This window comes from Lissotriton vulgaris, chromosome 11 (assembly GCF_964263255.1).
Source record: "Lissotriton vulgaris chromosome 11, aLisVul1.2, whole genome shotgun sequence".
Taxonomy (NCBI): domain Eukaryota; kingdom Metazoa; phylum Chordata; class Amphibia; order Caudata; family Salamandridae; genus Lissotriton; species Lissotriton vulgaris.
In genome coordinates this window covers 1010437225-1010455144 of record NC_141699.1, presented here as the reverse complement: position 1 = coordinate 1010455144, position 17920 = coordinate 1010437225, and the positions used below count along the sequence as shown (strand labels likewise).

The 17920-nt window shown below is 43.8% G+C and overlaps 1 protein-coding gene across 2 annotated transcripts in view; it reads right to left on the bottom strand.

Moving 5' to 3' along the window:
- WDR49 (WD repeat domain 49) overlaps positions 1-17920 on the bottom strand; it is a 339477-nt gene that overhangs the window by 254321 nt on the left and 67236 nt on the right. For both annotated transcript variants that reach the window (XM_086944927.1, XM_086944926.1), the window contains 2 exons: positions 3064-3231; positions 1922-2070 (listed from right to left, as the gene is read on the bottom strand). In XM_086944927.1, the coding sequence (XP_086801053.1) occupies positions 1922-2070; positions 3064-3231 (317 nt within the window). The remainder of the gene's footprint in view (positions 1-1921; positions 2071-3063; positions 3232-17920) is intronic.

Sequence of the window (17920 nt, the reverse complement as noted above, 5' to 3'; positions counted from 1 at the left end):
AGGGGCAATGCTAACTGCCGCTGCATCACGATAGCCAACAGGGACCGCGGCTGAAATTGGCCTGGGGAGGGGGGCCGCAGTGCCCTCCTTCTTAATTTAAAAATGTGCAAAACTGTGCACTGTTGATGGGTAAAGGGGCAGATGAAGTTCCATTCTGGCCCCGATTCTCATTTCACAGAAATTAAACCTCAGGGGAAGCACTTACAAATATAAACATAGCAGGTGCCCCAATTGAAGCTGGTGGAGATTTACCTCTTTGTCGTATCATTGTCTTCTCTATAAAAAGATTCATGTTATCACAGATTTCTGGATACAGACATGCGAAAAACAATCACATTTCCGAAAAGCACACAAGACCACTGCAGACACTACCTCGTGGTCCATTATGCAGCTGTAGTGTAGAATACAGACTAAACACTTACCCAACAAGGTAGCACTCACTAATTAACAAAGCAGAAAGTACTGCAGTTGGGTAGACATTTTGTGCAAAATTGTGTCTCTTGTTGTATAAAAGGGCAGGTGAAGTTCTTTTCTGACCCTGATGCTCATTTCAAAGAAATTCAATCTCAACAGGAAGCACTTACATTTATGAGCCTAGCAGCTGGCCCATTTGAAGTTCAACTTCTGTAAAGGACAAATTATTCTAACTTCCTACACTTGGCGAAGGCAAAGCAAGTGTGTTTTCTTGGCAATTCCACATTGAAAAATGATATATAGGAGTACAATCTGTAGTGACTGTGACAATGGGTTCTTACTTGGCCTCTCCTGGTAGAGTCCATGGTTCTCCCTTTAAATGATGACAAGCATGCAAAAGTGCAAAATTACCTGGAGGCATTGCATGTTAGCCCTGCCCTCTACACCTTACTACATACTACATGCAACTCACACACTCATACAGCCACTCTCATGTCCACAAAACCACTCACACACTCGTACAGCCACTCACACACTCGTACAGCCACTCACACACCCAATTACAGACCCATACACCACTCACACACCCACTCACTCACAGATCCATACCGCCACTCACACACCCACTCACAAAGGTTGCAGGTTACAGTTAGGATATAGAATTTTAAAAAACATCTAAATACACTAAATAAAATCCAAAGATTACAGGGGCATTATATTTGTGAAATAACATTTAAAAAACCTTAGGAATTCACTGGAAATACCAAAGGTTACACTTTAGTTATAGTTAGGAAAAGGAATAAAAAACATTAGGAATTCACTGAAATAAAACAAAGGTTACAGGGAAGTTATAGTTAGGCTCACATTTCACTCGTACCAAACCAGTGAAATTCAGCAGTTATACTTAGCTCAGATAACTATAACGTACGCCCCCGCAAAGCACTGCTTATGACCTCACATATTACATCACTCATGACATCTCAAATTAGCATAGATATGAGGAAGCAAACAATGACAATACAATTTTTTATGACTAGAAGACTCAAATATCCCTTGCATTAAACATACATCAGCACACATTGAATGAGATGGTCTTTTGTGAAATGAACAAATTTACTCCTATTAACTCCTGCTTCAAGTATGCAGCATTTTTTGTATGCAAAGCCCTGTCTTGCTATCTTAGTACATAAGGCTTTGTGTCAAAATCTATGGGTGTTGACGCTGATGTGCCCAAAGTAACTCCCAAGTAAAGAGGCAAATTAACGAAAAGCGACACAAAATGCTTTTTGTGCTCAGAAAAGACCATCTTTCCACCATGAAACGCCTTTTGGGCTAGAAAATAAATTCCAATGCAATTGTTTGTGCCATTTAGCAATGGTGCAAAGTTTGAGGCCAGGAGTTTCCACATTAATTTTTCAAAGCAACATAATTATTGAGGATCTGACAATATGCTATGAGTTTATACAATCTGCCTGAGCACCCAATTGTAAATCTCTTTCATACTTGCCTTGTCTTTAGAGAAACTTAAAAGATGCTTCCGCCCCACCATGAACTGGACTGCAATCACACTGGCCATACTGCCTTGAAGAACTCCAGTTGGTTTTGAGACAACGTATGGGTTCCAGAGGCCAACATTGTGATCAACACCAGCCGTAGCTGCAGAAAAGAATGGAATAAAGTCTATGTCAAATGATGAAATAAAAGCAAACATACTTTTTGGCTTATTCTATGAAACCGCCTGGGTGGTTCTAATTTACAGTGAGTTATCTTTTGGCGACCTATGTTGCATATTGCATGGATGTGTTACTCTATTCCAATTCAATATGAAGCTTTCGTTCTGCTTTCTTTTTTTTTAATTTAATACATTTTTATTGATAAAAAATATAAGTGGAATATACATTTGGCAGCTCTTGTATACAGTCCATTTGTGAATACGCGCTTATCTTTATGCACCAAAAACAATGTTTAGATCTGCCACGTAGGTAAAACAAAATGGAAAAGACAACTAACCACCACAGAAACAAATAGAAGCGAAACAACATACTTTTCCCTGCGCAAACAGCAATTTGGGAAGAGTTCAGAAAACACCAACTCACACATAAACAGGGCCTTACAGCTCACAACAAGGTGGTAACCAACACCGCCGTGCAAATTAGCCCCACTCCAGACGTTTACACTGTCTGGCCCAAGGTGTTTTCTCAGTGCCTTATAACCACATAACATGTACATCCTAATGTTTTATGCACTTTAATAAATATATCAACAACCTAAAGTATAATATAATTTTTATAAAATCAAGAAGCCTAAAACCGTACTAAAAACTATGAAAAATGTGAAACGTCATTAATTCATATGTCTTTTTTTCCAGCTCTACCTTCTACATGCTTTGGTTGTTTTTATTATTGTCTGCTTCTACCTTTAAGTCTTCAACTTTGTTGTTCAAATTACACTTAATTTAACCTCCTCAACAACAAAATAAAGAAAACCAAGCTCAACATGATAAAAAGGGCAAGAATTAACTCGGAGAGAAATAAGTTGTCAGGTTTCTTAAAAAGCGTCACCTTGCTCTGAGCTCTGAACACAGCACCTACCAAGCTACACATTAGTTTAAAATACAGAAAAATAAAGTTAACTCTGTTAAACATGTACCAATCAAATTGAGTCCTGCATGGTAGTCAAAGGCATGGATTCCCTGGGTGATGTTCATAGATGTTGTCTTAAGCCGCCTCTTCGCTCTGTCCACCCAAGCTAGCACCATCGAGCTATCCTCGCTGGTTGTGCAGGACAAGATGGCCTCCAATGAGCCATTGTAAGTCACTAGTTATGGGAAAAGAGAACATATTCACATTACATTTATAAAAGAGTAGGGCACAAAACAAGGGGGTTGGGGGAGTCTAGAGAAATACTCAACGTCCACAATGCAATTACATATGTAAACAAATGTGTAAGAATCTGAATCCATCTTTGAAGTGTGGTTTTCATTTGCTTGCAAGGGCAGTGCTGCTAGATTACACTCTTAAAACAACTGGCAACTTTTGACTCAGTTCAGTTCAAAGACTTTATTCGAATTGAGTTCACAATTCATAAAAGTATACAAACAGAAATTACAATTAAATTTCATCTTTGCATTCAGAATTAGACATTACTAAAATCAGATTTTTTTAAATTGATAAAAAGAAGTTAAAAAGGATAAAACAATGCAATACATAGTAGTTAAAAATACTTAACTTTTGACTCACTAAGATAATCATTACATATTTCATAAACAAGTCTTGAACACTGCTGTGTTAGAAATATCAAAACTGTCAGTTGATCAATCTATCAATTTATTTCAATTCAATTCGAAATAATTGTTCCATCAGGTAATACAAAGAGGAACACTGTACAACATTACATTCCAGAGATATGAAAAAATCACAAATAAAAGTCTATTCAGAAATGTATACTAACAGTTTACTAAAGCCATCCAAGGGACTAGGAATTCTTCCCTCTACCTTATTTCCTGCATGTTGAAAAACGTTCCTTTACATTTAGATTAGTTATAAAAAACGAATACAGCAACACATAGTTTAAGGGCAGTCATAGATAAAATCAGAGCTAGATTTGTAACTATCAGAATTGATTGTTCGTTGACATCCTGTTTTCCTTCTACTCCATATAATGCTTAATTGAATTATTGAGGGCTGCTGTGCGTATTAATACATATTTCCACATACGTGGATTAAATCCATTTCTAATTTTGTATTTCGCTATAAAAAAAAAATGAAAATGACAGCTAGGAGTTTCTATGATAAAGCCAGGGAACACATCAAGCTAGACCATAGGCCTTTAGCAATTGAACTTTTTTTGCATTTTTATTACAAATAAGGATGGCAGCCTGTAGACGAGGTGTAAAAGAATGAAATAATAAAATAATTAGTGTATCTAGAAGTTATATATCTATGGTTGAATTTACACTTCCAGGAGCTTTATAATGGTTTGCTGGTAGGCATAAACCCATTTGTGGTGCAGATAACACTGCCACAAGTGATGATGGGCTAATTTGAATTTAACACTGCAGTTGTTATATAGTTATAAATTCTGTGCTTCAGTGAACTTTGATTCGATTTCACTGGAATTTAATTTGTTTAATATGTTACTGTACAAACAATGGCAATTAACTGAGTTTGTATTTTAATGTGCTTTTATATAATAATTGTGCGTATATTTTATGTGGAACTGATGTGAGGTGCACATTCTTAATAAATACTGAACTGAATTGTGCTGATAACACTGACAAAATTGAGGAGTTCTGCACAGATGTAATTTCCACTAAAAGGATGGGGTTGTGGGCATTTCAAGAGGCGTAGTTTTCCTTGAAAGTTTGGTAATGTCTACACCCTTGTGTATGTTTGGGCATTCCCAACTCCAGTCCATCCACTGTCCACCCTTGAAACGTTTGGACATTTCCTCCAGCGCATGACTGGTAAATATCCCCTTCCAGGCTGAGAAGGGGGATTCATCCCCTCCAAATTAGGTGAGGTGAAGAGGAAGTGATTTCTCCAAAGGAACAAATATTTTTAAAAGTGCATTTGAAGTGGGCATCCTACCCCACCTGTGTGGACTTCTCTGCAATGGTGAAAGCAGCACAATGAGAATAGGATCCAGCTGGAAACAGCACATGACCTTCAGGGTAGCAGCTTTCCAGATGCAACAAGTAAGAAAAGCACATTCAGGTAAAGGTAGAGGTAAATCAGGCCCAGTGTGTCTGCCTGATGTACTGTAATTCACTAACATTACTCCTGCATGTTACTCCTCAGTGCTCGTGTCACCGTTGGAGTAGGTGGTGTAAATCAAGTGGGTGTCCTAATGTCTGCCTGTGTGTGTAAAGTAGGTATGGCTTTTTAGAAATCACCTACCACATTTTTATAAAATGTTAAGTAATGTGGAGATAGCACCATCCTGAATGTGGAATAACATGATCATTTACCCTGTACCAACCTTCTTCCTGTCCCTTTTGATGCTATCAAACACTATCTGAGAACCCTAAAAAGACAAAGGGGCATATTATCAAGGGGGTTTATCTCCGCTTTTTTGGCTTTAAAAGCCAAGAAAGCGCAGATAAAATGATCTCCCTATTACTTAGCTGTCGCTAACACCAGTTAGCGACAGCTAGTAGGAGATAGCGACCATCTTGGACCCCACTTTGCATGTCAGTGATATTTATCACTAATGACATGCAAAGTGGGCGTGCCAAGATGTTAGCGACTGGAAACAGTCCCTAACATCACTATCTCCTATTACCAACTTTTGGAGATATTCGCGCTAAGCGCGAATATCTCCAAAAGCTAACACCTGCCCTGAGCAGTTCTTAGCCATGTTATCCAATGGGTAATTCCAAGGTTTATCTGCGATAAAAATCGCCGCAGGTCGGCGATACATTTTTGTCTCTAACCAAGCAATAGCGATAATTATCGCTATTGCTTGGTAATATGCCCCAAAGAGCAGTGCTTCTTTTCACAACCTTGAATATGTTCTAGAAATAAGGCTTAATTTAATGGCTTCTTTGACTGTCCATGGGTCTCTTTTGAGCTCTGCCTGATCAATGATCAGGCATTCTCGCGAAGCTCGAGCTCACTACTACTAAAACCTCAATTCTTCCACAAAAAGATAACTGGGTGCAGAGATTTCTCAGGTATCGCACCGAAGATTTGGAACACCCTTCCCCCAGATGTATGCAGAAGCTCCTCCTTTGCCACCTTCAAAAAAGAAGCGAAATTGTTTCTAATGAACAAATTAACATCCTAAAACTTCAACTCTCTGATGACTTTTTGCCACCGATTGTATCCAAACACCAATGTCTACCTCTTTTGTATTGTATGCGATATCTGATTGTATGTAAAAAGTGTGTGATAACAGTGTACTGTAAAGCGCTCTGATACCCCCGTGGGTCATTTTCACGCTATATAAAACTTTATAAATAAATAAAATAAATAAATGATAGAGCAGAATCTCCTACTTGACTACAGAGGCAGAGGTGGCTATTATGTGTAAAACCAGTATCCAATCTTTTTGGTTCTCCCATGGCCCCTAGATGTCTCCATCTTGCCATTGGCCCCTTGCTCCTAGGTGTTGCAAGGAATTATAACACAATAGGTTAAAGGTCTGCACCCCATTATCTTTCAGTGCAAGCGTGTTCTGCTACGCTGTCTGTTTTTTACCCTACACATAAATTTCTCAACAGAGCCAACAAGACATGCTAAGAGGATGACTTTGTTGATACATATCAAGTACTATTCGTGGTACATGGGTCTCTTTTTTATAGGTGGGAGTATGAGACTGTTGAGAGTGGGGAAGGACAATTCGCCTATTATGGGGTCTGTGGGAGTGATGAGGTAATTGGTGGAGACCATGTAAGGGTTCTTTCGGAGGGCTGTGGAGAGGGCGTGGCCTTTCCCAACAGATCATTTTGATCAGTCTTGGAGGGTTACAAGGCGAAGTGGATGTGCTTGAATTCAAAGTTGTTAATGTTTGTTATGCATAAATGTCTGCAATTGGTATTTAACCCCATGAGCTATTTCAAAAATATGAAAATGATTAAAAAAACAGTACATTCCCATTAAGATGCCATTTAAAAAGCTGCAATAATCCCAACTCCGACGGTAAAGGTTATATTTTTGACACAAAGGGGCATATTCACAAGCCCCTATCGCCACCACAAAGGCACTTTCAGTGACATTGGAATGGCGATACGGGCCTCGCCTTATTCACAAGGCAGTGTTAAGCCACATAACGTGGCATACCGCAGCCTTGTGAATAGGGCACCCTTCATTGATTTTGATGCTGCCCCCTATTCACAAGGGCAGCGTAAATAGGAGGCAGCGCCAAAATGAAGACCAGGAAAATCCTGGTCTTAAGGTGGCGAAACGAGGAGAAATGCTTTATTTCTCCTCATTTTTGCTTCGTCCAGTGTGCTGCCTTGTGCAGCACACATGGAAAAAGCAAATTGCCATTGTTTGTGTATGTACAGGAAGGTGTCCCTTCCTCTACATAAACAAACCTTTTTTTTAAATGCCATTCTGTCACTTTCGTGTGTGCTGAATAAGGCAGCACACATGAAAGTGAGAGAATGGCATTTAGGATTGTTTATGTGCAGGAAGGGACACCTTCCTACACATAAAAACAAACCTCCCCTGCGCACAGACACTCTTGCACTCTGGCGCAAGGGTGCCTGCGCTGGCGCTAAATTGTTAACCTTAGTGCCATCGCAGGGGGAAACGCAAGGCTGCACCATATCTTTGTGAATATTGCGCAGCCTTGCATTTCCGAAGTGGCGGAGAGAGGGGTTAAGCCAGCAAGGTATACGTCTCTCTCCGCCACTTCCTTGTGAATATCCCCCAACATGTTGAAATCCATACTGCAAAATCCTGAGGGACGTGAGATATTGTCTCATACTCAGTTGTAAACTATGCACAATTGCACGAATGTAAATGAGAATATAAACATTTTCGAGAAAATCTACTGAAATCCTGAGATTTCATAGCTTTCCAGGAGTGCTCTTGTAAATGTTTGTGAATTCAAAAGAAGAGTAAAAGTAAACCTTCAGCTAAACGCAGGAGTAAATCTACACTTTTTAAAAGAAATTGTCTCATGGAGGGCTGTTTGTTGTAGTGTATTACACGCTCTTTGGCATTCAAATTATGAATAATGTTAACATCTGCAGATCTATATGCCCGCAAATGTTGCCTTTTTCCCCTGCAGAACCGTGAACCACATGTCTGCAGCTTTCTGAGTGTTTTGCCTTCTCCTGTTGAGAAGGGTTATTTATTGCTCTACACTGATAGGCAGCCTCATGACTGTCGAAAAATGTAGGTCTTGTTTGCTTATCTGACAGTGCAGCTTCTAGCTGACGTCACCAGCTAAACCCGCAGGGCTTCCTGAAACGGAGTCAGATGGAGTCATTTAACTGGTGCATGTGGAATGGCAGCGGCTGCCCTTATCCGCTTTCGGGAGGCCCAGGCTGCCAATCTCTGAAGCCTGGACTACAACAGATCGCAGACATCACACATTTTAACCCACATTGTGCGTTCACGTTTCTGGTCTTCAGAGAGACTCAGAAGCAACAGTTCAATTATCATAGAAGTGTAAAGATGAGTCGAGTAAAGCATTGCAAAGGCCATTAGCTGGCATTCACACTTCAGTCTTTCAATATTCCATTTCACAAGGAACCTCTGCACTTTGAGAAGACAGCTAAACAGGTAAAGGCATGCTAGATACCCATGCAGTAACTACTTATATGGACAGCATTGCAACCCCTGGAATATGACGTTCTGACACACAGGGGACACTGGGCTGTAGGCAGGGCCAACGGAATTGTGCATTTTTCGACATTGGTGTTTTCCGCATAATTATGCATTGCCACTTAATGCATCATCTGATGCGTAATCTGCAAAACTTTTTAAAATTGTTTCTAGCTCAGTCGCATCAAAAGTTGGCAAAATTGTGACGGCACATATTCCCACGCAAAGGAAGTGCTAGATGCAGCCTAGTCTTTTTTATTAGCATTTTTAGCGTTCATGCATGACAGCCACACTGCTATAGAGAATGGCTACAAATGTATTGCCCAAGTCAGCAAGAGACCATGCTATATAGCATGAACAAAAAGCAGTTGCAGACTTAATGGTCTCAAAGCCGAGACCTATTGACTTTGCCAATGCTTCTTAGGTCTCGGGACAACAGCCATGTGATTCTGAGTCAATCAGTTAATCTCCTCATATGTGAAAAAGAAAAACAAATATGACTTTGGGCAAAAAATCCTATCACACAAAGAAAGCAATTGGGCCCATGTATAAGGGAAAATACATTTGGAAGTAGACATCTGTTATCACAATAAACATTAATTTCAAAGGAGGAAAAGGCTTCTTGAAGTGTGTGTGGCAAAGTAAAACCTTGCTACAAATGGCAAGAGGTTCAACAAGGAAGAAGAAGTAAAAAATAAAAGTAGTACCTCCATCACAGCGCGATCAGCAGGACAGCAATCAAGTAGAAGCAATCAGTACTGGGTCCATGCTCCAACCAAAAGAAAAGGCAGTGAAACCAGCAAGCATTAGCCAATAACCCCAAGGCCTCAAAAACCTCCGTCCAATCTCCCTCCTCCCGTTCCCGGCAAAGGTCGCAGAGAAAATCGGCAACATGCAACTGACACGCCACCTCTAAGACAACAACATCCTGGATCCATCCCAATCCAGATTCAGACGAAACCACAGCATCGAGACCGCCCTGATCGCCACCACAGACGATATCAGGCCCCAACTCAACAACGGCACCTCTCAGCAGCCTTCGACACGGTATGCCACCGCACCCTAATGACACGCCTCCAAGAAGCCGGAATTCAAGATAAAGCCCTAGACTGGACTTCATCCTTCCTCTCTGGCAGAACCCAGATCGTCCGCCTCCCTCCATTCCGCTCAGAAGCCACCGACATCATCTGCGGCGTCCCCAGGGCTCCTCCCTGAGCCCGACACTATTCAACATCTACATGGCCCCCCCTCGCACAAGTGGCCCGCCGTCACGGCCTCAACATCATCTCCTACGCCGACGACACCCAGCTCATCCTCTCCCTCACCAAGGACCCCATCACCGCCAAATCCAATCTCCAAGAGGGAATGAAGGCCGTCGCCGACTGGATGAGGAACAGCTGCCTGAAACTGAACTCTGACAAGACGGAAGTCCTCATCCTCGGACCTTCCCCCTCAGCCTGGGATGACTCCTGGTGGCCTACCACCCTAGGAACGGCACCAACCCCCACCGACCACGCTCGCAACCTGGGATTCATCCTCGACTCTTCCCTCTCCATGGCCAAACAAGTCAACGCCGTCTCCTCCTCCTGCTACAACACCCTCTACACTCTCGGCAGGATCTACAAGTGGATCCCGACCAAAACCAGAAAAACTGTGACACAGGCCCTCGTCAGCAGTAGACTGGACTACGGCAACGCACTCTACGCAGGAATCCCAGCCAAACACCTACGACGACTACAACGCATCCAAAATGCCTCCACCCGACTCATCGCAAACGTCCCCCTCCGCAGCCACATCACCCCCCATCTGAGAGAGCTCCACTGGCTCCCCGTCAACAAGAGGATCACCTTCAAACTCCTCACCCATGCACACAAAGCACTCCACAACGCCGGACCAGCATACCTAAACAGCAGACTCAACTTCTACACTCCCACCCGCCAGCTCCACTCCGCCAGCCTCGCTCTCGCCACCGTTGCCCGCATCCAACGAACCACCTCTGGCAGCAGATCCTTCTCCTACCTCGCCGCCAAGACCTGGAACACCCTACCTACCTGCGACAGACCCAAGACCTACTCGCCTTCAGAAGACTCCTCAAGACCTGGCTCTTCGAGCAGTAGCAGCCCCCCCCCCCCCCCCCCCCCAGCGCCTTGAAACCCTTACGGGTAAGTAGCGCGCTTTACAAATTTGGTTGATTGAATAGGCAGGCAGCAAATAAGAGTGAAAATGAAACCTACAAAGGGAAAGCAATGGCCGGGCTGCAAGCCCCTTCTCATGTACAATATCTCTTGCAAGCAAGAGTACATGTAGCGCATGCACTTTTGCAGGTGAGACCTAGAAATGACAAAATAATAAAGCAATACTATCACAAATTACCACATATAATTTACCTATTCTTACTGCATAATTCTGTGAGCTCTATCACATAATTCTAGTGGCCCAGGTCAAAGGACACTGGGACACCGGGACCTCATGGCAAGGAGATAACAGGACAGCGAGACACAGGGACAAGCGTGGAAGGGGTCTGAGAGACTTAAGACAGAAGAACTCTGCGATACAGCCACTGGGACAGGGGGACATATACCAAGAGGCTTTGGGCCAGGAAGAATTGGGGCCATGGACACACAGGAAGGTGTGACTGAGGAAACACAGGAACACGGAGATAGCGAGGATTATGACACCCTGACAGGGAGAAACTAGGTGCAATAGACACTGTGACAGGCAAACAGAAATGAGAGAGACAGCACAAATATGGATAAATTAGAGATATTCATACAGACACAGGTGAACTAGAGGGTTGCACTGTGACGTGGAAGGGGAAATGTCGACACTGATACGTGAAAGAACAAGCATTAGAAATGCAATAGGTCTCGCAGCATTAGAGTTAGTGCTTTTAGAATTGTTTATGGGTTTTTTTGTAAATCTTTAGCATGAGGTTGAGGGTGAGTGAGGGTGAGTGAGGGTGAGGGGTTGAGGGTGAGTGAGGGTGAGGCTGAGGGGTTGAGGGTGAGGGTGAGTGAGGGTGAGTGAGGGGTTGAGGGTGAGTGAGGGGTTGAGGGTGAGTGAGGGTGAGTGAGGGGTTGAGGGTGAGTGAGGGTGAGTGAGGGGTTGAGGGTGAGTGAGGGTGAGGGGTTGAGGGTGGGTGAGGGGTTGAGGGTGGGTGAGGGTGAGGGGTTGAGGGTGAGTGAGGGTGAGGGTGAGTGAGGGTGAGTGAGGGGTTGAGGGTGAGGGTGAGTGAGGGTGAGTGAGGGTGAGGGGTTGAGGGTGAGTGAGGGTGAGGCTGAGGGGTTGAGGGTGAGGGTGAGTGAGGGTGAGTGAGGGGTTGAGGGTGAGGGGTTGAGGGTGGGTGAGGGGTTGAGGGTGAGTGAGGGTGAGGGGTTGAGGGTGAGTGAGGGTGAGGGTGAGTGAGGGTGAGTGAGGGTGAGGGTGAGTGAGGGTGGGTGAGTGTGAGTGTGAGTGAGGGTGAGTGGGGGTGAGTGTGGGTGAGTGTGGGTGAGGGATTGAGGGTGAGGGGTTGAGGGTGAGTGAGGGTGAGGGGTTGAGGGTGAGGGAGGGTGAGGGAGGGTGAGGGGTTGAGGGTGAGGGGTTGAGGGTGAGTGGGGGTGAGTGAGGGTGAGGGGTTGAGGGTGAGTGAGGGTGAAGGTGAGTGAGGGTGAGTGAGGGTGGGTGAGTGTGAGTGAGGGTGAGTGAGAGTGAGGGTGAGTGAGAGTGAGGGTGAGTGAGGGTGAGTGAGAGTGAGGGTGAGTGAGAGTGAGTGAATTACCAGACATCCTTACCAGTTAACGTTCAAAGTTTACGAAATCAAAATGCTTTTTAGTAATCCAGAACAATGTACTGCTGCGGCTTACTATACAATAAGTATCATACGGTGCAGAAGTTGGGTCGTGAGCACACATACTGAATCAATAGGGGGTTTAAACTGTCCATGTAAACGTCCATTATTTCATAGAGCATCCTATTGTTAAGTCCCATTAATCCGTGCAAACAAAAGTACAGAAGCACAGGGAGAGAGAGTTTGTTATCAGGATCCACCATTCCGTGATCTTGAGAAGTCGAGTTTACAGCTTGGGCCTGCCTGTTTCACACCAGATCATTAGCCCAGGAAGCACCCTGTCTTCCCATTATCCGTGGAGATGGCCTCGTCGGTGATATTCAGCGATCTTACACAGCAAGCAGTGGCCATGCATGTTTTCAAGAGAGAAGTGGGCAATGTAATGATTTCCGCAGCCCACTATAAATATAACAATTTTAGTTTGGGCCCTGATACTTAGTACTGTTCTGTAGTCATTCTATGGAAATGACGACTGCTCGACAAGCAGAGCAGAAGATGCGAGTTAGTAGTCATTAAAATTCGGCAGTTTCCTGAGCCTGGCCCATGTGATGTCTTTGTTAGCATGCGAGTTACACAACGAGTCGACAAGCAGAGCAGAAGATGCGAGTTAGTAGTCATTAAAATTCGGCAGTTTCCTGAGCCTGGCCCATGTGATGTCTTTGTTAGCATGCGAGTTACACAACGAGTTCACATGCGGGCAGGGAATCCAGAGCAGCTGCTTACGCAACTGGGCTGCTGACCTAGTTTCACCTTTCACTGAAAAGTTATCACTGCGAGCTCCTATTGTCCCTCTCGGTTATCACATCTATTTTTAGAGCCACCGTCGTTACCTGACACACGACCACACATCACCTAGGCTCTGGAAGTACTGTGCCGAGCATGGAGCATCCCTGGACACGGACACTCGACCCTGGGATCTGACCTGACAGCAGGCGCAGGGCAGCTTCACACAGAAAGCACCCTTTATGAGTCCACGTTTATGCTTACCATGTTCTTGAAGTCAGTACTTTTTGGGGACGCACAAACATCTCTAGGTGTACGGACTTAAATGCAAGAAAAGCGTCAGTCTTGCTGTAGGCTGCGACACGGCGGGAAGGGGAGGGGGCGGAGCGGGTGAGCTGCGCGAGGGACGCAAACCGCGTGGAGTCTTACCGGGGGAGGGGGGGGTGGGCTTGGAGGACGGAGGGTTAGCCTTAGTGTTAGGAAAGACGAGTGGTGTACGGACTTAAATGCAAGAAAAGCGTCAGTCTTGCTGTAGGCTGCGACACGGCGGGAAGGGGAGGGGGCGGAGCGGGTGAGCTGCGCGAGGGACGCAAACCGCGTGGAGTCTTACCGGGGGAGGGGGGGGTGGGCTTGGAGGACGGAGGGTTAGCCTTAGTGTTAGGAAAGACGAGTGATGTGACCGTTGCGGCGATGTTACACTGAAGGAAGTTAGACGGAAGGAAGAGAGGGGAGGGGGAGGAGAAATGCGACACGGCGGGAGGGGGCGGAGCGGGTAAACAAAGACGGACGTGCACGCGCACGCGCTTTTAAGGTCAATGCGCATGCGCATAAGCTCAATGCGCATGCGCATTGACCTTAAAAGTCACGGGCACTGCAAGGAATCGCCACGATTCCTTGCAGTGTAGATAAAGAGTGGATAACTCGCAATAGTCTCGCTTGCTCGATGCGCATGCGCATCGACAGGCGAGACCTAAAAAACACAGGGAAATGAGCAATAAACACTGGATGCAATAAACACAGGGAACAGTTCTGACCGAGATTCTGGTACAGGAATAAATGTGTCAGACAGATGACCACATGTCTTACGTTAGTCTTTCAATGCACTTTCAAGGAATCCTTGAAGAACTATAGTTTCCCTATTTGGTCCCAAAATAATCTGAATGCTTGGGGATTTGTGCCCCAAATTAGGACTTTATGTTGGGCAAGTCTCTCCCGGTCTCATAATTGGCGGTAATTAAAAACTGTCATTGATTGAAACGAGTCCCTCGCGGTCCATGTATTGAGAGCATTAACAGCTAGATTCATCAAGCATTTTTGCGGGCGCAAACGGCGCGAATCGCAGAATTCGGCCGTTTGCGCCCGCAAAAATGGCATTTGGAATTCATCAATGGGTCATGAACTCGCAATTTGAAAAATTGCAAAAAATTGCGATTTTTCAAATTGCGATCGCATTTAAGGAATCTCAATGTGAGATTCCTTAAATGCTATTCATGAACCATTAAAAAATTGCGATTTCGCTATTTTTTGCCGCTATTTACCGCGAAGTCTGACTTCGTGGTAAATAGCGAAAACTGAGAAAAATGCACTTTTGTGCATTTTTCTCAGTTGTTTGTTACACACACACATGTCCTTTGGACATGTGTGTGCGCAACATAAGTCTAAATTTACATTTCAGGGGTGCTACAGGGTGTCCTTTGGACACCCCTGGTACCCTTGAAATCGCATCCTTATTTGCGATTAGCAAATTGCTAATCGCAAATAAGGAATGTGTAGGAATCTCAATTTATTTAGCGATTCCTACATGAATCCCGTTTTGCAAGTCCTTAATAGCGATTCCTTAATAATCGCTATTAAGGACTCGCAAAACGGGACAATGATGATTCTAACTGTAGGTTAAGGAACCAAAAAACCCTAATCTAATGATGAAAAATGGAAAAAACGTGAAGGTAATCCATGTCAGCGACGAATCCCAGTTTTTGAATTTCACATGCTTTACTTGGTGAACAACACTTACAACGCAACTTTTACATCGCAGAGCCTTTACAACGTAACCATTACAACACAAACTATTACAACGCATTGCTCTGGGGGGCGCTCTAGGATAGGGAATAGGTTACTTTACTATCCAATAACCTTCCCTAGTGTCCACGGGGACTGGAGTTGGAATAGTAAATTAAACTATTCACTATCCAGCGCCCCAAAGCACTATGCCTTGTAATGGACTGCGTTGTAATAATTGCGTTGTAAAGGCATGCGATGTAAATGCATGCGTTGTAACGTCATACATCCGCTTTACTTGATCTTGCATTCCCTAAACTTGTTTGCTTTTTCCAGGGCATTGTGTTTCTGTAGGTTTTTTACATGCAGCTCATTACTTTTGCTCAGTGTGTACTGTGAGCTGAATTCTAGGATGCTTATTTACAAGCCGCTTGCGCCGCCGGGACCCCACTCTTTCCCATATTAAAAGTGACGCACCGTCAGCCAAGGGGCTTGCAAAAAAGACCCTTGGTATCTGTGTGATTTCAGGTTGTGGGGCGTCTTTATAATAGACCCCGCTTGAGAGCCCTGGAGGAGCCTCTCGGTGCTTGTCAGTGAGTCATAGACTTGTTCACAACATCATGCTCCTTCAATCCTTGGCCGCTCTGTAGATCTCACAGAGCAACGGTCAAGTGTGCAGAGACACTGCAAAGGAAATTGGTGTGAAGGGAAGAAAGGTAGTGATTGAGACACTCAAAAGACTACTGCCGCTTCCACAGACCTTAGTAATGTTTAGTTCACAGTCTCATGGCTTCAGAATTGAAGTGTTTTAATCCTTATTAGTCACATAAAAATCGTTGTTACTCAGTTATCTGATGCTATTAACAAGCAAAGGCAATAAGGTTGGGCTTATTTTCGGTGCATGCCAGTTACTGTGTGATATGTTTGGATGCAATACCAGTATGCACACAGAGAGGCACCTAAAATACTGGTTGATAGATACACTGCGGATTCTAGTTTACATGCTTTAAGCAAAACCCTTCATTATATATGTGACTCCTCTTGGGAGGGATTCCTAGATATACTTGCCACTTTTAAAGACCCCCCCCCACACTTTTTTCATCCCACCTAAAGTCTTTTCCCACATTGGAATAATAACACAGATACCTCCATGTGTGAAGCAATGTCTTCTTTATGGGAATCTTAGTATGTAAACACCTAATTGCTTATCTACTCGCACTTAGGAGTGGTAGTTCTGTTGCCATCTTGATGACGGAGCTCATAGTGAGGAAAACATGACTTTGCATGCCCTGGGTTGAGTGCACTGGCTTCACGGCACAAGTGTTTGAAGTTCTAGTTTCTTTTTATCTGTAAACAACTTTCGTGTGGCAAACTTTTTTCATGTACCCCTGTGGAATACGATGCTGTTTGTAGTAATTTTCAGCTTCACGCTCAGTGTAACCCTTATGCAAGTCATTGAAGGTGCTAACATCAGGTGCATATGTCTGGTAGGAGACACTATTGGGAAGGTGTGCAATTACTCACAAAGATAGTACTTTGCTAGGAATGGGTATCATTATATATCAGAAGATCTCTGGGCTTTGTCGGCAGACCCCATACCTTAGTGCCTAGATGGTAGATTACATCACAGGAACCGCATTGCTCTTCTCCCTGGAAAGATCCCTCTTCAAGTGCGTCTTCCCCACGCGTGCATTCCCGTAATTTCAAAATGCTGGTCTCCCACCAGCTGCATTGGAATTTTGTCTCTAAGTGCTAGGGCCTGACCAGAACAGAACAACAAGGGACATTGCTTATCAACCTTGCTCACAATGTACAGACTAAACTCCAGGAACAGGCAGAGAATGAGCACAGCAAGCAGTTCCCATGTGAAAGACACAGAGAGAGTTGTTGCAAAATAAAAGCAGCGAATAGTGTGTGCAAAGCTGAATCATGGCGGAAAGGCTCAATGTAACTTAGCAATGTCGATAATGTCCCCACCGGTCACGTGACACTGTAGTCTGAGGTGACTATAATTTAATCCTCTTGAGTCTGAACATCACAAACACACACATGCACAATCCACCCCACTCCAACCCATCCCCAGGGTAGGTGCAATGTAGATATTACTACTCATTTTTATTAATCAATTAAGCAGTCCTGTATGAAGTCGATAAAGTAATAGTTAATTTGGTTTTAAATCTTTTCATGGGTTTGTTGATTTTCTTTTTGTAATACGCAAGAGGCCTACTTTTGAGTTGAGTGGCAAGTGAGATTTTTCTAATTTTCTGGAGAAAATGCAAACATTGGAGTCTAATCAACCATTGGGATTTCCTTTACAACAGGAATATAAAACTGAAATATTCAAGGATTTTCAATTATCGCTTATCTGAAAATTAGGCATTTATATCCTCTCAGATGTATCTTTGTTTTGTCTTATTCACTATTGTACCTGACAACAACACTTCCACCCTTGTAGGCTTCCATGATGGTTATGCTCGCCTATTTTGCCACGTCATTCGTGCACGGACACCTTGTTAAACTGCAGTATGAATGAAATCATGATTTAGTCATATGGTCGGCTAAATTGTTTAGATTCTAGCTTATTTCTTAACCAAAGGCCTTATTACAGTTTTCACTTTGGAAACTTAGGATAAAAATCGATTTTAATTTGAGGCAACTATCAGGACTTCCTTGAAAT